The 18,433-nt window shown below is 50.4% G+C and overlaps 1 protein-coding gene across 1 annotated transcript in view; it reads left to right on the top strand.

Annotated features, from left to right (window-relative positions):
• Positions 1 to 236: 236 nt before the first annotated feature.
• Positions 237 to 18,433, top strand: part of DVL3 (dishevelled segment polarity protein 3) — a 41,863-nt gene continuing 23,666 nt past the window's right edge. The window contains exon 1 of the mRNA XM_065410289.1: positions 237 to 403. Coding sequence (XP_065266361.1) covers positions 237 to 403 — 167 coding nt within the window. The remainder of the gene's footprint in view (positions 404 to 18,433) is intronic.

The raw sequence follows: 18,433 nt of genomic DNA, 5'->3' as shown, positions 1-18,433 counted from the left end.
GCGGGGGCGGAGCCGGAGCCGCCGGAGTTTGCGCTCTAGCCGGGCGGCGCTGGGACCCGGAGAACAAGAGCGAGAGGGACCCACCCCGCGAGAGGCCGGGCCGGGCCGCTGTGTTCGAGGGGCTCCGCGCCGGGGCCGAGGGGCGCCGGGCCGGGTCGCCGTGCTGGGGGCCGGGCCTGGTGGCGCTCGGGGCCCGGGGGGCTGCAGGCCTGGTCGGGGCCCGGGCGGGGGGCGCCATGGCGGCCGCCGAGACGAAGATCATCTACCACCTGGACGAGCAGGAGACGCCCTACCTGGTGAAGCTGCCGATCCCGGCCGAGCGGGTCACCCTGGGCGACTTCAAGGGCCTCCTCAACCGGCCCAACTACAAGTTCTACTTCAAGTCTATGGACGATGACTTCGGGTGAGTGGGGGGCACCCCCGGTACCCCCAATCCCGCCTCTGGGGTCTGCTGGGGGCACCCCGGTACTCCCATCCCGCCTTCGGGGTGTGCTGGGGGGCACCCCCGGCTCCCCCATCCCGCCTCTGGGGTGTGCTGGGGGCACCCCGGTACCTCTAATCCCGCCTTCGGGGTGTGCTGGGGGGCACCCCCGGCTCCCCCATCCCGCCTCTGGGGTGTGCTGGGGGGCACCCCCGGCTCCCCCATCCCGCCTCTGGGGTCTGCTGGGGGCACCCCGGTACTCCCATCCCGCCTTCGGGGTGTGCTGGGTGGCACCCCCGGCTCCCCCATCGTGCCTCTGGGGTGTGCTGGGGGGCACTCCCTGCTTCCCCAATGCCAGGGATCATAGGATCCTCAAATGTCTATATCTGGGTTAGAAGGTTGGCGGATTTGTACCTTTTTCCCCCAAATCCTCTCTCATTTGGGGGCTCCACAGTCTAGTTTTTCTGACACCCCCCAACAAACTCTACATCTCTTAAGGAACCACCAACTATGTAGGCACACGCTTAATTTTCCTATGGAGCCCCTGATCCATTCCTCTCCCCAGGATATTCACATCCCTTCACCCCATTCTGTCATCTCACTGCATCCTACTCTTTTCCAGTCTCTGGTGAAGATCCCATTTCTGTCTGGGGAGCTCTGCTCCTCCTCTCTTGCAGAGCACCTGCTTGGGAAGGGGTTGCAGGACCCATCTTGCTTGTTTTTTTCCCCCCCTCACAGGGTTCACAGTTTACACTAGAACTTGTGAGGGGGCGACTGGGGCTTGCAAGAGGTCTATAGTTTCATACTCCTTCTAGCTCCTTTCTACTACAACCGAAGACTGCCCCAGGCTGTGACCTTGTTAGATCTCATAAATTAGAGCCAAGCCTGTAAATTGGGCCTGGTTACTGCTTGGGTGAGAATCTTTCAGATAATTACTTTCTCTGCTGAGTCCGTTTTGACCCAAATGCCCCAGTATGGTGTTAGGTCTGGAGATGACAGCTTTTAGATTAGACTTAGAACCAATGTTGAGCCTATTCATGGTCATGAAAGATTCCTGGCATTTCTCAAATGAGTTGGTATTACCTTTTGTCCAAATTCCAGTTGAGTTAAGTACATTTTCCTGCCCTACCTTCCCTCTGGAATTTCAGTTGTTTGCACTACATATTGTGCCTAAATTGTTGTATCCCATTGTTGGGTACTGCCAAACTGCTGCTGCCTTCCCTTCAGAGGAGGCTGCATTTCAGTGGTGGGTGAAATGAATTCTCCATGCATATTGTTTGTAAATAAATGCTTTGGGATCCTTTGAAATGTTGCTCTCAAAATGAATTGAAACTCTTGAGTGCAACACTGCCATATAGGTGGAAAAGTGTCTGCATTTGTTAACCAAGAGTGGTAATAAATAGCAATGTCTCAAGTTGTGGCCAGGGGGTCTGGTGGAAGCTGCAGGAACCTGTGTTAGGCCTGGTCTTATTTCATAGCTTCACTAATGATCCAGAAGAGGAGGCATATGGCAGATTAGTGAAATTTGCAGATGAAGCAAACCAGGGAGGAGCTGCAGATACTAGTGAGGACAGAGAAATGATACAGAGTGACCCAATGAGACTAGAAATGGGCTGAAAATAATAAAACAAGGATCAGCTTGGACAGATGCAGCTCATTCAATGAGGGAGAGGAATAACCCTAAACCTGGATCCTCTTTGGGTGGAAGAAATCTGGGGTGTAGAAGTGGATGAGAGAGACTGAGGGGGTGGGCAGCAAATCAGACAGGAGTCTGCAGTGTGATATGGGGTAAAAAACTGGTCAGTGTGGTTTTGTTTTAGTGCCACGTACTTCTATGCTGCTGAATAAATCATCTAATTGAGGCTGCAGACGCAGAGGCCTCAAGTTCTGGAGCAGGGAGGGGAGAGTTTCTCTCTGTCTGACTCTGGGGAAAACCCATCTGGAATGTTGCTTTTAGTTCTGGGTACCTGCTTGTTCAGAGAAGTGCAAGGAGAATGATCTGAGGGCTGGAGGGAGACAGTAAGACTGATCCAGCTGGGGAATTGTCTCCAAGGAAGGGGCGGGGGCCCTGTCACTTAAGATGTTTTGGTAACTTCTAAACAGTATACAGGAGGGAATAATCTTCAACTGACCCATGGGGAGATGGGCTGGCAGGAACCTACTGGAGTCTTGTATCTCCATCTTAGTAAGATGGATGGGGAGGAGAGATCGTTGTAGAAGGGCATGGGCACTTACTGTGCCATGTGAGTGACTGAAAAGAATTGCTGTGTGATTGAGATAGAAAGGGGTGGTATTCATGTGCACTTATTACTCTTTGCCAGACAATCTGCCCCTTTTCCCCAGGTTGCCCCTTCCCCCAGCACCTGCAAGGAGGAACATGGTTCCTGTGGAGTGAGTCTCCTGAGCCAGCCTGGTTCTGACAGTGGGAGAACTTCTAGAAACTACTTCTTTATGAGGCAGAGGGAATGTTGGAGCCTGAAGGTTCAGTGGCAGCTGGTAACACAGAAAGGGGAAGCCTCCAACTGGGGTGGGCCTTGGGCTCTAAGGAGGCAAAACTCCTAGGGAATGAGGGTGAGTTCTCTGCAAGCTGTCTGTCAGGGTTGGATGCATTTCACCCTCCCCAGAGTCAGCCAGATTTACCTGCTAATGCAGGCCTGACAATTTCCCCTTCCCTCCTCTGCCCTAAGCTCAGGCCTGGTCAAGTCCATCTTTTCCGCCTTTCTCCAGGCAGGACAGCTCTGGCATGGCGTTCCCTTGGGAGCTCCCTTCAGCTCTCCACATCCCAAAGCAGCAGAGCAGCCACTGCCTTAGGCCATGTCTTTGCTATGAGCAGTAGGGCAACACAGCTACGGCACTGCAGGCATGCCACGGTCGTGTGGTGGGGTAGACACTTACTACGGCGCTGGAAGGCGCTTTAACGGTAGGTGGGTTGATAGAAGAATTCTTCCATTGATCTGGTCATGTCTACACTGGGGGTTAGGTCAGCACAGCTTCAGTGCTCAGGGGTGTGAACTTTTAGCTATGCCAGCCTAACATTTAACTGTAGACCAGGCCTTAGTGTGTGGGATTTTCCTTTATTTTATTTATCTTGTTAACATCTGTTTGCTCTGAGTATCAGGATTGCCGGGAGGCTGATTCAGTGTTTACGTCTCCTTGGAAATGTGAACCAGGATTCTCCTTACTCAGTGTGGAGTTGCAGGGCTGATCAGCAGCTATTGCTAGCCAAAGTGCAGGGTACCCAGCCTTGGAATAAGTGAATCCCAGAATGGTATCTTCTGTGGGAAGGAAAGAAACCCAAGAATAATTAATCTTGCAAATTTGGAAGAGGGGAGGGTTAAACAGAGAGGTCGTAACATTTCCTGAGCTAGTCCTCATGGGGAAATGTGTTCATTACCCACCCACAGAGCAGGAGTCTCTTACTGGACTGAGATGCGACAGCAACAAATGGCAATAGAGTCCCCTTGGGTAAGTCAATTAATCTTTCCGTGCCTCAGTTCTTCATCTGTAAACCAGCAATTCTAATACTTGCCTCCCACCCTTTGTTTGTCTTGTCTCTTGAGACTGTAAGATCCTCAGGGCAGGGACTCTTACTTGTGTGTGTCTGAATCTGTGCAGTGCTTAACACAACGGGCCCTGATCTCAGTTGATACCCTGATTTTTAATTTTTTTTTTTTTTATTACTGTATCCATGCAAGGACGTGACAAACACCACACCTCCTGAAGCCCCATTGTAGCTTGCCTGGTTATTCAGTAAGGATCTGGATCTCAGTAATGTGTGAAAAGGCTCCCCCAAGTTGTCATAGTGAAATGGTGTCTTGCTTTGTGCATCACAAATGCGGGTCTTCTCTGCAGTCTGTGCTATGCACACAGTTGCAACAAGTTAAACTAAAGGTGTGATTTTTAAGCCAGTTTATTTAAACTGGTGCAACTCTGTGGCTGCTCTCTTAAATCAATTTAAACCAGGTTTTTATTGGTTTAGATTTTACCTGTAACCAATATAACCAGTTTTAAACCAATAGAAGGATGTCCATGCAGTCCTTGCTCTGGTTTAATTTAAGTAGTCTTTCAAACTCATGCAATTTCTGTGTGTAGGCAAACTCTTAGCAACTGGCTCAAAGGTTTCCCTCTTCTCTCCTCTCCCTAAATCCTTGGCTGCCTGAAAGTTTTAATTTTCCCCCTTACTCTGTTTCTTTTTTCTCATAACTCCGGTTGTGCTTAAGGAAGTGGTTGGTCTGAGCAATTGATTGTTTTGCTTGTCTCCATTGTGCCTTGCCAACTCTTCTATTCCATTCCATTGCGGTCTCTGGACCTCTGTGATCTCCCCTTTTTTTGGCAGTGATAAGACAAACCAGCTCCCATGCCCTCTTGTGTTGCATCACTTAAGGGGACACAAGTGATTTGGGGTGGGATGATGAGGTGCTTCTGCTGCTTCTCCCACTTGTGTTCAGGAGTTGATTCCAACTTTAACGTCTGAACAGTGGTGAGTGATTTCCAGGTCTCCGCTGGCAAGCGAAAATTGGTATCCAACTAATCACCAGCCTGATAACTAATCCAGGCCTGTTTAATTATCACTCAGCTTTCCAAAGCTGGGTTCAAGGCTGAGATTAGGAGAACTTTCTGGAGACAGAACAAAGCAGGCCCTGCTGGAATTCCCAGCTCGTGGGTCTGACGCTGTTGGTATTTGGCGACCTCATCTCGCGCACATGTGCATGGGGAAATGTGTTGATGTCTGCTGAGAGGCTGATTGATTTATTTTTATTGTGGGATCTTTTTGAAATCAGTGCCAGGAGCCTCTGTCTTTCTGGTTGAGAGTGTTTGGAGACAAGGAATGGATCCTAAACTTAATAAGCAGTGTCAATCTCTAAGAAGTGGTGAGCTGCCTCATAGTGTGCCAGCCCTTTGGAGCCTGAGATGATATTTTCTTGTATGCGTAACTTCCTGGTTTGCAGAAGGCTCTTGGCTTTGCCCTGTTCCTGGTGATAGGTGCTGCTGTCACTCAGACTGGATTGCATGCAGGGAGAGGGTGAGAGAGAATCTGTTGACAATGTAAGTGAGCTCACAAGGCTTGGAAGCCTTGTGTGATTTGTTTGCTTACTTATTTCCCTTGTGGTAAGTCTGGGTAAGGGGCAGTGCCTGTCCTGCACCTCTCCTCATCCTCCAGCCAGTGATCTGCTAACTGTGTCCTTACTCATACTGAGGGGTAGGGTGTATGCTGTCCCTGTGGCGTTCAGGGGCTGAGCACAAATCTGTTGTTGAGTCTTTCCTAAGCAGTTAAATTCCCTAATTGAGGAGAAGAGTTGTTCATTCCCTGGATGTCCCCCAATCTGCTGCTGCAAAGACAGGAAGGGCTAAGGGGACAAGACAAATGGGTTTAGTTGAATTGTAGATGCCTGCAGTGCTGGGTACTCTGTGTAGCTCTGCTTAGGACAATTAGACTGACTCAGCCTAGAAATCCTTGTGAAAAAGCACCTGCCTCCTAGGACAGAATTGAGGTGGTTGGCCGATGCCCAGCATATTGACTGGTCCTCCCCCAACCAGGTTATTCCTTGTCAAGCTGACCAGAAAGCTTGAGGTCCTTGGAGGGCAGTGTTCAGCTCTGAGACATGTTCACAGTACACTCGTCTATTGCGGTCTCTCCTACCTAGCTGTGAGGGCACAGAGGTCTCCCTGCTGATCAGGTGGGATGGAGTTGCCTGGCTGGGGGCGAATGGTTATTTGAAATGTTTCTCGGGTGTCTGAATGCTGGGCGCTGCACCCACTGACCGGCTGCACTTCCTGCCTTGTAGGCTGCTGAGCACATGGCTAGGGACTGCCAATCTCTCTGTGCTCTTCTGGTGGCAAGTTTCCACACCATTCTCCCCAGTGGGGCACCAGTGGCACATAGACACTGGAATTGATCCTAGTCGTGGCTATTGCAGGAGTCTGTTCCCAAGTTGTGGGGGGAGGCAGAGCAAGAGCACCAGGGCTGGGGTGTAACAGATGTGTGTGTGGAGGGTTAGTTGCTGTACTCACACCCCCTGGATGGCATTGCATGTGCCTGCATCGCTGCACCCTACTGCTCAAACCCAGCTATTAGACTCTGTTGGTGTCCAGCCCTGTCTGTATTGTGGTTGGCACCATGTTAGCAACCACCATGTTTGATGGCACTCGTACCCTGGCTTCTTTGCCAGGGAGAGGTGTTTTGTAAGACAAGCTAGCCAATTTGGGCCCTGTCTACACTACACAAACAACAAACCTTCACAACACCTACTGAACTTGGTTGCAGCTAATGATGAATTGAAAAGCTGAACACGGACTTCTCGACAAAATTCTGATTCCTGAAAAAGTCCAGAAGGTTTTGGTTTTGTTCTGGTGTGGAAGGTAAACAAGTTTTGGGACCTCAAAAGTAGTCGTGAAATGGAATTGCTGTCCTCTAGCCATCTCAAAGTGCAGCTTAGCTGAGTTCCAGCATGTTTGATCTGGCGTTTGATCTGTGATCATGGCCAGACATAGCCTTGTTCTCTGCCTGAGCTGCCTGCTCTTGGCTGTTAATGGAATGGTTTCAAGCATGGTTCTCTGCCCATCTGCTGAAATGTATTTAACCCTTGTGTAAACATGGCCCTGCATCCTTGTTTCCCTGAGTTGCTGTATGCTGTCCATCACAAGGTCCTATTTGGTTATGGTGTGGCGAAGTGGGAATTTTCTGTAAATTTTTTTGTGTGCCTCAGTTTCTCCTGTATTTCGCATGGCTACCCAGTGGTGGGGGAAAAGGAACCATTTGCTCTCAGGGCAGGCTGAACGAGAGACATGGGTATGAATGTCACCTGTCTGAGCCTGAATGGGTCCTTAAAAAGGACAGGCTGACGCTGACCCCGTATCCGTGGAAAATCTGAGAAGACCATGGCAAATCCAGTCACCAGGACAATGACACCTGGCAACTAATGCCCAGAGGGAAAGGGGTTTCCCCACCACTCAGCATGGAAGCTGAGCAAAATCCCCAGCTCGAGAACAAAGAACTGGGAAGGAGTGAGGTGGAGGGATCGGATTTGGCTGTTGGAAGGAGTCAAGCCTCTCACCTGGGAACTGCCCAGGGAGGTCAGAGTGAGAGAGAGAGAGAGACAGAGCCTGAACATGGAGTTCATTACAGCTTGGCTGGGCTCTGAGCTAACCAGAATGGGCTTGGACTATGCTTTAACCTTCAGTCTCTGGGCTCACCTAAGGACTTACTAGGCTGTGTCCAATTGACTGATAAACCTGACTTTTTTTGACACTAAGCGTCACTGCAAATACTGGGTGAGGTGCATTAATCCCTGAAGGGTAGACAAGTCTCTGCCAGGGTCTGTCTCAGCTGGATCCTCTGGACGGAGCTCACAGGGTGAAGCAGGAGGTCTGGAGCCCCAGACGTTCAGTCTAGGAGGTGATGAGGCCTCATGGCTCACCCTGAAGGAAGAGTGATACCCCTTGGGAGTCTGGCACATCGAAGGGATTCCTCCCAGAGACTGTTCCAAAGCTGAGGGCATAGCACCAGTCCTGTGGATCTGAGACATACGGTTCTGCCAGAAAGGGTGTTTTCTGTACTCAACATTAAATTGGCTCCAGTTCCTGACTCCGTTTTCTGAGCTCAGTGGTCTGCCAGTGGCTTTCAGTGACAGCAGGGTCTAGTGCTCTGAGTGAAGGAAAGAGGCCTCATGCCCGGAGCGGCCTGCCAGGGAACGTGTGAGGCTTTGGTGGGGGGGTATCTCTGGCTTCTGTGGTCAGGACAGTGAGTGCCCTCCCCCAGTGCTCACTGGAAGAATATGATACTGTTGGTTTTCTGGTTTACTTTTGCCTCTTGTCCTATTAGTGAGCTAATGATGACAGTATGGCAGCCATTGTTTGGTCTTCTGGTTTCCATTTAAACTTCTCGTTTTGAAGTTGGCAGAGCTCCATTCCACACAGGGCCCTTTGCTCCCTTTGTAGCCCGGTTGCCTTTCAGCAGTGTGTCTGGGTGGTACTGCTTGGGAACAATGTTAGTGTCCCCTTTGCCGGGAGCAGCAAGGGAGTGGGATTGCCAGGGAATTAGTGGTGTTGGCTGGCTTGGAGTTGGGGATGCAGATGGTGGCTCAGAATGCTGAGCCCTGCTAGCTCTCCTCAAGCTTAGCTCCCTCCAGTGTCCATGACCGGTTTGCCCTTGGATTCCCCACCTACTCTCATCTCATTGGGAGCGCTGTGATTCGTCTCCGTTGCAGTGTCCAGTCCAGTGACTGTGATCCTGTATCGTTGTCCTGTTGCTGTGCACCTCCCAGAGGACTGGCTAATTTCTGTCTCTGATGCGGGCTCGTCCTGACCTGCAGTCGCTGAACTGGTGCCATGCGCTCCCTCCCCAGATACGAGGGCATGGCTGTGAAAACACGCTTCTGCTCAGTCCTGCCGATCCCCAGGAGGCTGACAGGACCAAATGTGTTTGAGCTGCAGCATTCTGGCCCAGAGCCCTCTTGAGCTATGGAAGCTGATGTGCAGCTTGATATTGCTCAGCCAGGAGGGAAGGGGAGTGCGAAAAGGCGTCTCTGTGTGGACAGAGGTGTGAGTCCCCCAGTAGCTCTTTCTTCATAGTCATGCTTGGTTTTCCAAAACCTCACAAAAACCAGCCCCTTTTTCTAGGCAGTCAGGCCATACGCCTTTCTCTTTAGCTATGCAGAGCGCATTGTTAAAGCTCCTTGTGTCCTTTCTGAGGCTTCTATGATGTAGGTTAGCGGGAGCCTCCTGTGTAGCTGTTGGGGAGGGGGGGGTGGGAAAGGGCTATGCAGCTGATGGGATGTTTCAGTTTATGCAGGGGATGCTCCTGGAATGAGAGAATTGGTTCGATCCTGCTGATCCTTCACCTCCCCTGCCCCTGAGCTAGCCTTGGCTGCATCCAGTGTAAACATGCAAGAGAACACAGCAGTGTCCTGGGCCAGGGCATTGCTTTTACCTGACTCTCTGTGAAAGCCCCTGCAGGACAGCTGGGCTTGGGTGAGTTTGGTTTGTAGAATGCTGTGCAAGCTGCTGATGTGGACGTTGCCTGTGTGTTGCCCAGTCCTCTGTGCACACTGGATGGTGTTTGGGCTGCATGGAGGCTTATCTGATGGGGTGACAGCCAGAACCCTGGTTGGTGTTTCCGATTGATTCCCTCCTCTTTCCCCTCCCACCCTCTTGTTTGTTAGTTGGAGGCTGCTTCCATGACCTTTGCTATCTGGCTGGTGGTTTTCTGGAGTGTTTGTAGCGGGGTGGGTCTGGCTGCAACATCATGTGATCCCAGCCCTCATGGCTTGTTGTTCAGATGGAACACGTGAACCCCATCATTTCATTGGGGAGGGGGAGGTGTTAGACAAGACTTTGTTGGAAGCATAGTACAGTTTTCAGATCAATTTTCCCCAACACATTTTTGGGGCACTTGGAGCCGGATCTGATTTGGGGGGGTTGGGCCAATCTCTCAGCTATTTTGTCTCCATAGCAAAACCTTCCACTCCCTCTGACCACGTCTACAAGAGAGGTCCCAATTATTATTCTTGTTTATAGAGTGCGCCGGTGTGCTCTGTACTGTGTGCTCCATCCCTGCCTCAAAGGACTCTCAGGCTAAGCAGACAAGAGCTTTGGTGACTCGCAGACGAGACATATTGGCATCTTCCTGAGCTTCCTTCCTGCTGCTCTGAGGCTCTTGGTCTGGCTTTTCTCTCTCTCTCCAGCCTTGTGATGTTGTGACTGTGATAATTACAATGGGCCAGCGCCGCTAGGAACTGAGCTGCTCTGGTAGCTTTGGCAGGCACAGAGTTGGAGCCGGGCTCTTCTCCCCCTGGGATCACTGGGCTCACAGTTGTACAGGCAGTATTGTTTGGAGTTGGAACAATTATGATTTTATATCAGTTACTTTTTAGATTGGGAGGGGGAAAAATTCCCTAGGACTGCCCCATCGTGGGTCAAGTCTCCAGGGCAGTGGGAGCATCATTCAGTCAGTGTGTCATACCGGCTGGGCTTTGAGTTGGTTGTCCCCTCTCTGCTCTGCCTTGCTGGCCAAGATGTAAGTAAAACTACAATGAATTTCTGTAATACTGACTGAACTGGCAGAAAAGAATCAGGCTTGTTGGCCCTGGCATTACAGGCTCCGAGCTGCACTTAAGCTTTAAATCCCTGGGAGGGAACAGGCTTCCTCATGCCCCCCAGGGTAGGGACATTGGCTTCCCCATAGAGAACAGCTGCTAGGAGAGAACTAGCAGCAGCCCTGTCTGGGAAAGTCTTTCCTCTCAGCTGACTTCTGGATCTGCCCTTGCAGTGCTGAGAAGAGCGTCTGCTGAATGACCTCCCTCTTTGTTGCCAGCTGTCTCAGTGGCTCATGGGGAGTGCTGGGTGTGAATGAGGCAGGCTGTGTCTGGGTTTCTCTGTTCTCTGATGCCCAGCAGCTGCTGCCGTACACACTAGTCTACCTCAGAGATGAGTCTAAGGGCCAGTCAAACAGGATTGCATTCTGGGAGCTGTGTCACAGGCTTGGACTACAATGGAGAGGACGTTTGTGCTGAAAACGTAGGCCTAAGAGTCGAGTGCCCTGGATTTTGTTCTCAGCGTTGCCACCAATTTACTGACTTTGGCCAAGTCACTTCCCTTTTGTGTGCCTTAGAGTCCCCCTCTATAACATAGGGGTAATACTGACCTACTTTATTGGGCTAGAGATTAGTGTTTGGAAAGTGCTTTAAGATCCTTGGCTGGGATGTGCTGAGAAAGGGCCAGGTCTTATTCTAGCCTCATGGGGTGAATTCCAGAGGGATTTATTGTACAGACAGGGTTCCTCCTGAGTTGTTACTAATGTGGGTATCCTAAGGACTTTGCTTGGAATTCTTTCCTAAACTGGCCCCTTGTGATGTGTCAGCTGTAAATCCAACCACTTCAGGCTCTGTAGAGAGTACCAGGGACTGGAGAGAGAGCACAGAAGCTAGCAATGAAAAAGACCTGTGGGTGTGAGCTCATCTAGGCCTTGTCTTCTCTAGGGAAGAAAGTGTTTTATTTTTACCATTAATATTTACCTCTGCCTGTTAACACGTGTTAAAACTGCAACTGCCTTGTCCATAACTTTACCATGTTAATTACTATCAGTGCTTAATTTGTAATGAAAGAGGTGCCGGGTCTCAAGCAATATTTTTACTTTCATAACTGATGTGTCAAGCATCAGTGCCGGGGCTACGAACTGCCAAGCCTAGAGGTGCAAATTAAGCCCTGGTTACTATCTGTTAGTAAAACCCACTTTTTTCTTAGTGTGGATGCACCCCCAAGTCTGGCTTGCAGACACTGGGGCAGTTTTATTCTTTAATGCACTTTTTCTAGTGTTTTGCCCCAGTCTAGTTTTAAATGTTTGAAGCAGTTGGACTCCCATCTCTTTTCTAGGAAAATGATTTTCCCAGGCAGGTTTCTCTCCTGACAGAGTTCTTGCTGATCGCCTATATTATTCCTTTTCTTAATAACCTCCTCTTTCTCCTGCCTACACTCCACGGTCTTCCCCGAATAGCTTTCAGTGCCCAGGAGGCTATAGCAACTCACTGTCCCTGCGACTCCAGAGTCCTGTGGGTAATCCATACGTGGGCAAACCAAACTGTTCGCTGTTGGGGATTCTTACGCTGTTTGGGAGGAGAGTATCTCATGCACCTGTCATACAATGAATCCTGCAGGGCAGCTTTTGGTCTACCCTTTTGTTTTCATTTCACAGTGTCCGATCATTAAATAGCTGGGGGTAATGTGCAAAATATTGCAAGAAGTGTGACTTTGGTACTTGATGTGATTGCCAGTTTGGTGGCAAAACTTTGAGAGTGCAGAGAAGGTCACTAGGGTGCTAGTCATTGTGGTAGCTGACTTATCCTTGTGTTACTTAGATCTTCCTAACGCAACCTCTCTACTCTCACAAGTGAAATCAGACTAGGCCAGGAGATGCCTTCATTGTAGTATGGTAGAGGGACTTGCATTATAGATACATACAACTTTCTCCCCTCTCTTGGATAAGAAATGCTGATAGGGTGGGAGAAGGTCGAGACAAACAAAATCCTATTTCCCCTCTCTTCTCCCCCCCCCCCCCCCCCCCGGTCAAGAATCAAGGTGTGTGTGTCACTCAATTCAGCTGCCTTTTTATGCACAGATATCTTTAATCTGGGCCCTTTTGAATCTTCTAGTCCCCCCAGTTGACACAACCCTCCATGTGGCCAATGCCTTGGGCTGCGCTAAGTATGGGGAAATTGCCTGCTGCTTGTATGCTCTTAGTGAGCTGTAGAGTTCACATGCATCTGAGCTGAGATGTGCACAGTAATCACATGCCTGTGTTGCTATGTGATCCCGTATGGATGTCCCAGTCTCACAAATGCGTTGTTATAAAGCGCTCCCAGTGACTTAACTGCGGGGCAAGGAGAGACATTCCATGCAAATAAGAACATAAGAACGGCCATACTGGGTCAGACCAAAGGTCCATCTAGCCCAGTATCCTGTCCTCTGACAGTGGCCAATGGCAGGTGCCCCAGAGGGAATGAACAGAACAGGTCATCATCAAGTGATCCATGCCCTGTCGCCCATTCCCAGCTTCTGAGAAACAGAGGCAAGGGACACCATTCCTGCCCATCCTGGCTAATAGCCATTGATGGACCTATCTTCCATGAATCTATCTAGCTCCCTTTTGAACCCCGTTATAGTTTTGGCCTTCACGACACCCTCTGGCAAGGAGTTCCAGAGGTTGACAGTGCGTTGCGTGAAAAAATACTTTCTTGTTTGTTTGAAACCTGCTACCTATTAATTTCATTTGGTGGCCCCTTGTTCTTGTATTATGAGAAGGAGTAAATATCACTTCCTTATTTACTTTCTCTATACCACTCATGATTTTATAGACCTCTATCATATCCCCCCTTAGTCTCCTCTTTTCCAAGCTGAAAAGTCCCAGTCTTATTAATCTCTCCTCATACAGAAGCCATTCTATACCCCTAATCATTTTTGTTGCCCTTTTCAGAACCTTTTCCAATTCCAATACATCTTTTTTGAGATGGGGCGACCACATCTGCACGCGGTATTCAAGGTATGGGCGTACCATGGATTTATGTAGAGGCAATATATTTTCTGTCTTATTATCTATCCCTTTCTTGATGATTTCCAACATTCTGTTCGCTTTTTTGACTGCCGCACTGTACGTTGAGTGGATGTTTTCTGAGAACTATCCACAATGACTCCAAGATCTTTCTTGAGTGGTGACAGCTAATTTAGACCCCATAATTGTATATGTATAGTTAGGATTATGTTTTCCAATGTGCATTACTTTGCATTTATCAACATTAAATTTCATATGCCATTTTGTTGCCCAGTCACCCAGTTTTGTGAGATGCTATATTAATGCTTCAATACGGCTAAGAGTGAGGAAAGTGAAAGTCCTGGGTCACATAACTCTTCCCATCCTGCAGATACACTGGGGCAGGAAGTGGATCTGTTGCTGAACATAATTATCCGCAATGGACCACTCTGAAGTGGTGTTGGAAAAGGTTTAACTAACTGCTAGTGTAACCACTTTTCAACACTGCTACAGAACTCAGAATTCTGTTGTTTATTCACATAATAGCTGCAGCTTGGGTAGCAGCAGGGCAAGTCCTACCACCTTCCACTGTGTCTTCGCCCTGCTCTGGAGAGACCGCTACAGGATTGGGCCCTGGCAACCTAGATTCGCTGAGACTGCCAAGAGGAGGACCAATTCGTGCCAGTTGTGACCGTGATCCAAGAGAAGCAAAGGAGCCAAAGCAGAATGACTTTAATTTTGAGAACAGCCTGGGAAGGGCTGGGGCTGCTGGGACTTTCCCTGTCCTGCACATTTGGCTAAGCTGCTGCTTGGAGCAGTATGCCATCTCCTTGGGGGAGTGGTTGACTTGCCTCTGGTCAGAGTTAGTTTTGTTCTGTGACTTGCTCGCTTTTTTTTTTTTTTTTGGTGGGGGGAGGGATAGCTCAGTGGTTTGAGCATTGGCCTGCTAAACCCAGGGTTGTGAGTTCAATCCTTGAGGGAGCCACTTAGGGATCTGGGGCAAAATCAGTACTTGGTCCTGCTAGTGAAGGCAGGGGGCTGGACTCAATGACCTTTCAAGGTCCCTTCCAGTTCTAGGAGATGGGATATCTCCATTAATTTATTTTATTTATTTTTATTTTGGGTCTCTGATTCAGTCCCAGCGCATCCTCTTTCTTACTAGGTAGGATCAGAGCATCTTTCTTTCTTTTCTTGTTCTTCCAGTTGCCAAAACCAGTGTCCCCTTCCTTTCTGTTGCGCTTCCCTGGACCCCAAGGTCTGGAGTTTGCTTGGCACTGGGAGTAGTGCAGAGGGCAGGACTAAACCAAGAGACTTTGATTTGTCTGGAAAATAATCCATTTTATGGTGGCCCTGCTGAGAGGCCATGTCTGTCCCACAGCAGGTACATTGCTCTAGTGCGGGGCCCTGCCTCTGGGGAAGAGCCTGAGAAATGGCTGGATTTAGTATAAAATGCTCTTAAGATCTGTCCCATTCAGTATTCGTTCCAGGAATTTCTTGCAACTTCCTCCCAAACGTCTGTACTGGCCACTGTTGGAGATAGGAGACCAGGCTAGCCGGTCCAGTGCTCTGGTCTGTCTGTTCCTATTCTGCATGCCTCCTCCCACGGTAGACAGGTGTATTTCTGTAACTGTCTCCTTGCAGGTTGATCATTCCAGCCGCACTGTTTTTGTTAAAAGCAACAGAGAGTCCTGTGGCACCTTTAAGACTAACAGATGTATTGGAGCATAAGCTTTCGTGGGTGAATGCCCACTTCGTCGGATGCATGTTTTTGTTGCTTTTCTCTGAATTCTTTCCAGTTTGCTGACATTTGTCTGGTGGGCACACTCTACTAGGCGTGTGATTTCCTCCTTCCCTGCTTGGCTGTGGTGCAGAGGAGTTGTCCAGTAATTGCTCCAGCTGTGGTTGGAAATAGTTCTCAAGCTGGCTCTCGCTCTCCTCCCCTGCATCTGAGCTCTGTAGGGAATTGGTGTAACTGCTCGCCCTCCCTTCCCCCAGAAGGTATGCTGGGATGTAGAGTCCAGGATCCATGACTATCCAGTTGTTTCTTAAGCCATCCTCTGCAGCTGCCCTGGCCCTACTTTTGGAAAGGGACGCATCCACTTTGTGGGGTTCCTTCTGTCATTGTCTGGGGCTAATGCTTTGTCATACTATAAAAGGAGGTGATTTGGGGCTTGTTTTTGAATCCCCTGTTGGCTTTGCAGAGGCTGTCTGCGTGAGCACAGAGTGCCCCGGTCAGGAGAGAAGTTGCTGTTGATAGTCCCACAGGCCATCTGGAGACTTTGTGAGCCTGTGGAGAAAAGGGCACAGGATTCTGACTCTCCCCACAGCTGCCCCTCTCTCCCCTCTGTGTCCTTACAGGGCATTTCATTGGAAATGGGAGCAGGGTGTAGAAGGAACATAGCTGCTGATCTGAAGTGATGTGTTTGGGAAAGAGCCTGTGTGAAATTCGTGTGCTACGTCTGAGAAACATGACTTGTCCTTTAGATGCTGCTTCAAATGAAATAGCCATCAAGGCCCAAGAATGGAGCTTTGTAGTTGCTCCCACATGAGCAGAAGCCAGTGCTGTTTCCTTACTGTAGGAAGCGGAGGTGCCCAATCAGTGGGTGCACTGCCTGCCATTGTCCAGCCCAGCATCCCATATGGAGTCATCCTCAGCCTGGCCTCAGAGGCGTATGGGTAGAACTCCCAACCTCACCCAGACTGCCCTTGCTTTACAAGCCCCTCTGGGCAGCTGCATTGTGGGAGGCCGTGGGGGCTGACACTACTGGAATCTTCCGCCCTAGAGTCTGATTAGAAAGGTTGTGCCTTCTCCATCATCCTGAGTGTCTCGTGTTTGGGTTTCCCCCTCCCCTCCTTCCACTGTTGGGGCAGTGAGAGGGCAGTATGCGATGGTCAGTGACAGTTTTCCCTCTAATTTTTCCCACGCATGTGCGGAAAGAATTTTGTTATGTGCACCAATATGGAGGTGATGTGTCACACATCACCTCTGTATTGGTGCATATAACAAAATTCATGTGGCAGGGGTGGGGCCGAGGGGTTCAGAATGTGGGAGGGGGCTCAGGGCTGGGGCAGAGGATTGGGGTGCGGATGGTGAGGGCTCTGGCGTGGGGCTGAGGATGAGGGGTTTGGGGTGCTGGCTGCCCCGGAGCTATGGCGGGAAGATAGGATTCCCGCCCAGCTCTCTCTCCCTGCATCAGCACCTGGGCTGGGGTGGGAGAGGTGCCTCTCCCCACCTCGGCAGCTCTGGGGCTGGGGCCACGGGATAGGCACCTCTTCCCTGACTGCGGCAGATCTGGGGCTGGGCTGGGTTGGGCCTTGGGGAGGGGCACCTCTCCAAGGGCTGGACTGGGTTGGGGCCGGGGGCGGGGCGCCTCTCTCCTGGCCGCGGCAGGTCCGTGGCTGGGCTGGGGCCGGCGGAGAGAGGCGCCTCTCTCTGCCGCAGCCCTGAGTGCCTGCGCGGCACTAAATAGGCTGCTATGCGGCTGTGAAGCTTAGATGGAACTTAGGTCGGTGACATGAGGCCAGGGTGCAGTCAGAGGCAATTTTGTTGCCTCCCCCCGCCCCGGGCAGACCTGTTGTTAAACACAAACCAATTGTTCACATGGCGGTGGGGAATAAATCCAGTGAATATTCACCCTACTCCCAACAAATGTCTGCCCAGGACTCAGATGTGATTGGAGATGTCTGCCTGGTTTTGTGCCTTACCAGTTCCGCTCTGCGAGGAGGCCGCACTGTTGACTGGTCCAGGAATATGGGCTGAGAACAAAGGGGCTGTGCTGGGCCTGTTGTGCGGAGAGGCCAGGAGGAGGGGGTGCTGGTGAGCGAATTGTTTTGTGGTGACTCCCTTGTTCCCCAGGTGTGGAGGTTGAGTTGCTCAGATCCCCCCTTCTCCCTCCTTGCTCTCCCGCTGCGTTGATGCTTTTCCAGGAATGAGCTGTTCTGCTAACCCAGCACATTCCACAGCATCAGCGTTTTTTTGGCAGGAGCTTTGCCTGCTGTTAAGAAAGAGCTCGGGCTGGCTGGGCTTCTCTCCTCCAAAGGCCAAGGAAGAAGGGCCTCATCCCGCCTGCTACATTGCACACACAGGGGCTCATTGGTCTTCTCATCCCTGTCTGCCACACTACACATGCTGGCAGTGGTGGGGGTCTCCGATGCCTTTGTTGCAATATCCCTCCACATCTGGGGATGGGGGGGGGTTCTTTGTACCTCCTTGCTTTGATGTTTTCCTTGTTTCTCATTTTAACCCCTGTAAGGTCCCAGGCCCTGCAGGTGAGAACAGAGCGTGTTACATTCTCAGGCAGCCTGGAAAACAGTGACGTACTGGTAGAACTGCAGGGATTCCATCGAGAGCTCATTAACGAGATACTAAATAAGAATGTGAAGTACACCGGATTCGTTGTAACCACTGGGTTAGCTACTGCCATTGGCCCAGTAGCTCCTTCCTTCCATCTAACTGTCTAGTCCCTGCTTTTTCCTCCGCATTCCAGTGGGAGCTGAGCTCTGTTCTGCTTGGCACCATCAGATCATCAAGCTGGCAATTCCTGTTGGATAGTTAGTGGGTACGTTGGTGAGTTTCTTCTCTCGTCTATCAGCAAGTGTTGCAAGGGGAGTTGACGCCCAGGTACTACAGTGATGGGTGCTGTATAGTGTGCTTAATCCCTAGGTTCGTATCTTTGGTATTGCTGTGGCGTCTCCCAGCTGCTTGGATCCAATTGGAGCTGAGCAGTACTGTTGGCCAGGCCTTGTTGTTTTTGCTTGCCCGCCCCACCATTAAGATGAACCTTAAAAGCCACTTTGGATAGTGCTTAGCCCACCCTGAAATACATCCGTCTCCTTTCAGTTGCAGCTTCTCTGAGCCAGTTTTCCCTCAGCAGGAGCCCAGCTTTCAGTCCTGAGTGTGTTGCTATGTCTGCTGGCTTGCCCAAGGTTTCCTGAATTTGTCTGTAGGCAGCTTTTTTACCCAGAGGCCCTTCATTCATTCCCCCAGTGTG

The sequence above is a fragment of the Emys orbicularis genome, chromosome 9 (assembly GCF_028017835.1).
Source record: "Emys orbicularis isolate rEmyOrb1 chromosome 9, rEmyOrb1.hap1, whole genome shotgun sequence".
Taxonomy (NCBI): Eukaryota; Metazoa; Chordata; order Testudines; family Emydidae; genus Emys; species Emys orbicularis.
Note: the sequence above shows the minus strand (reverse complement) of the source record. Positions and strands in the feature narration are given on the sequence as shown.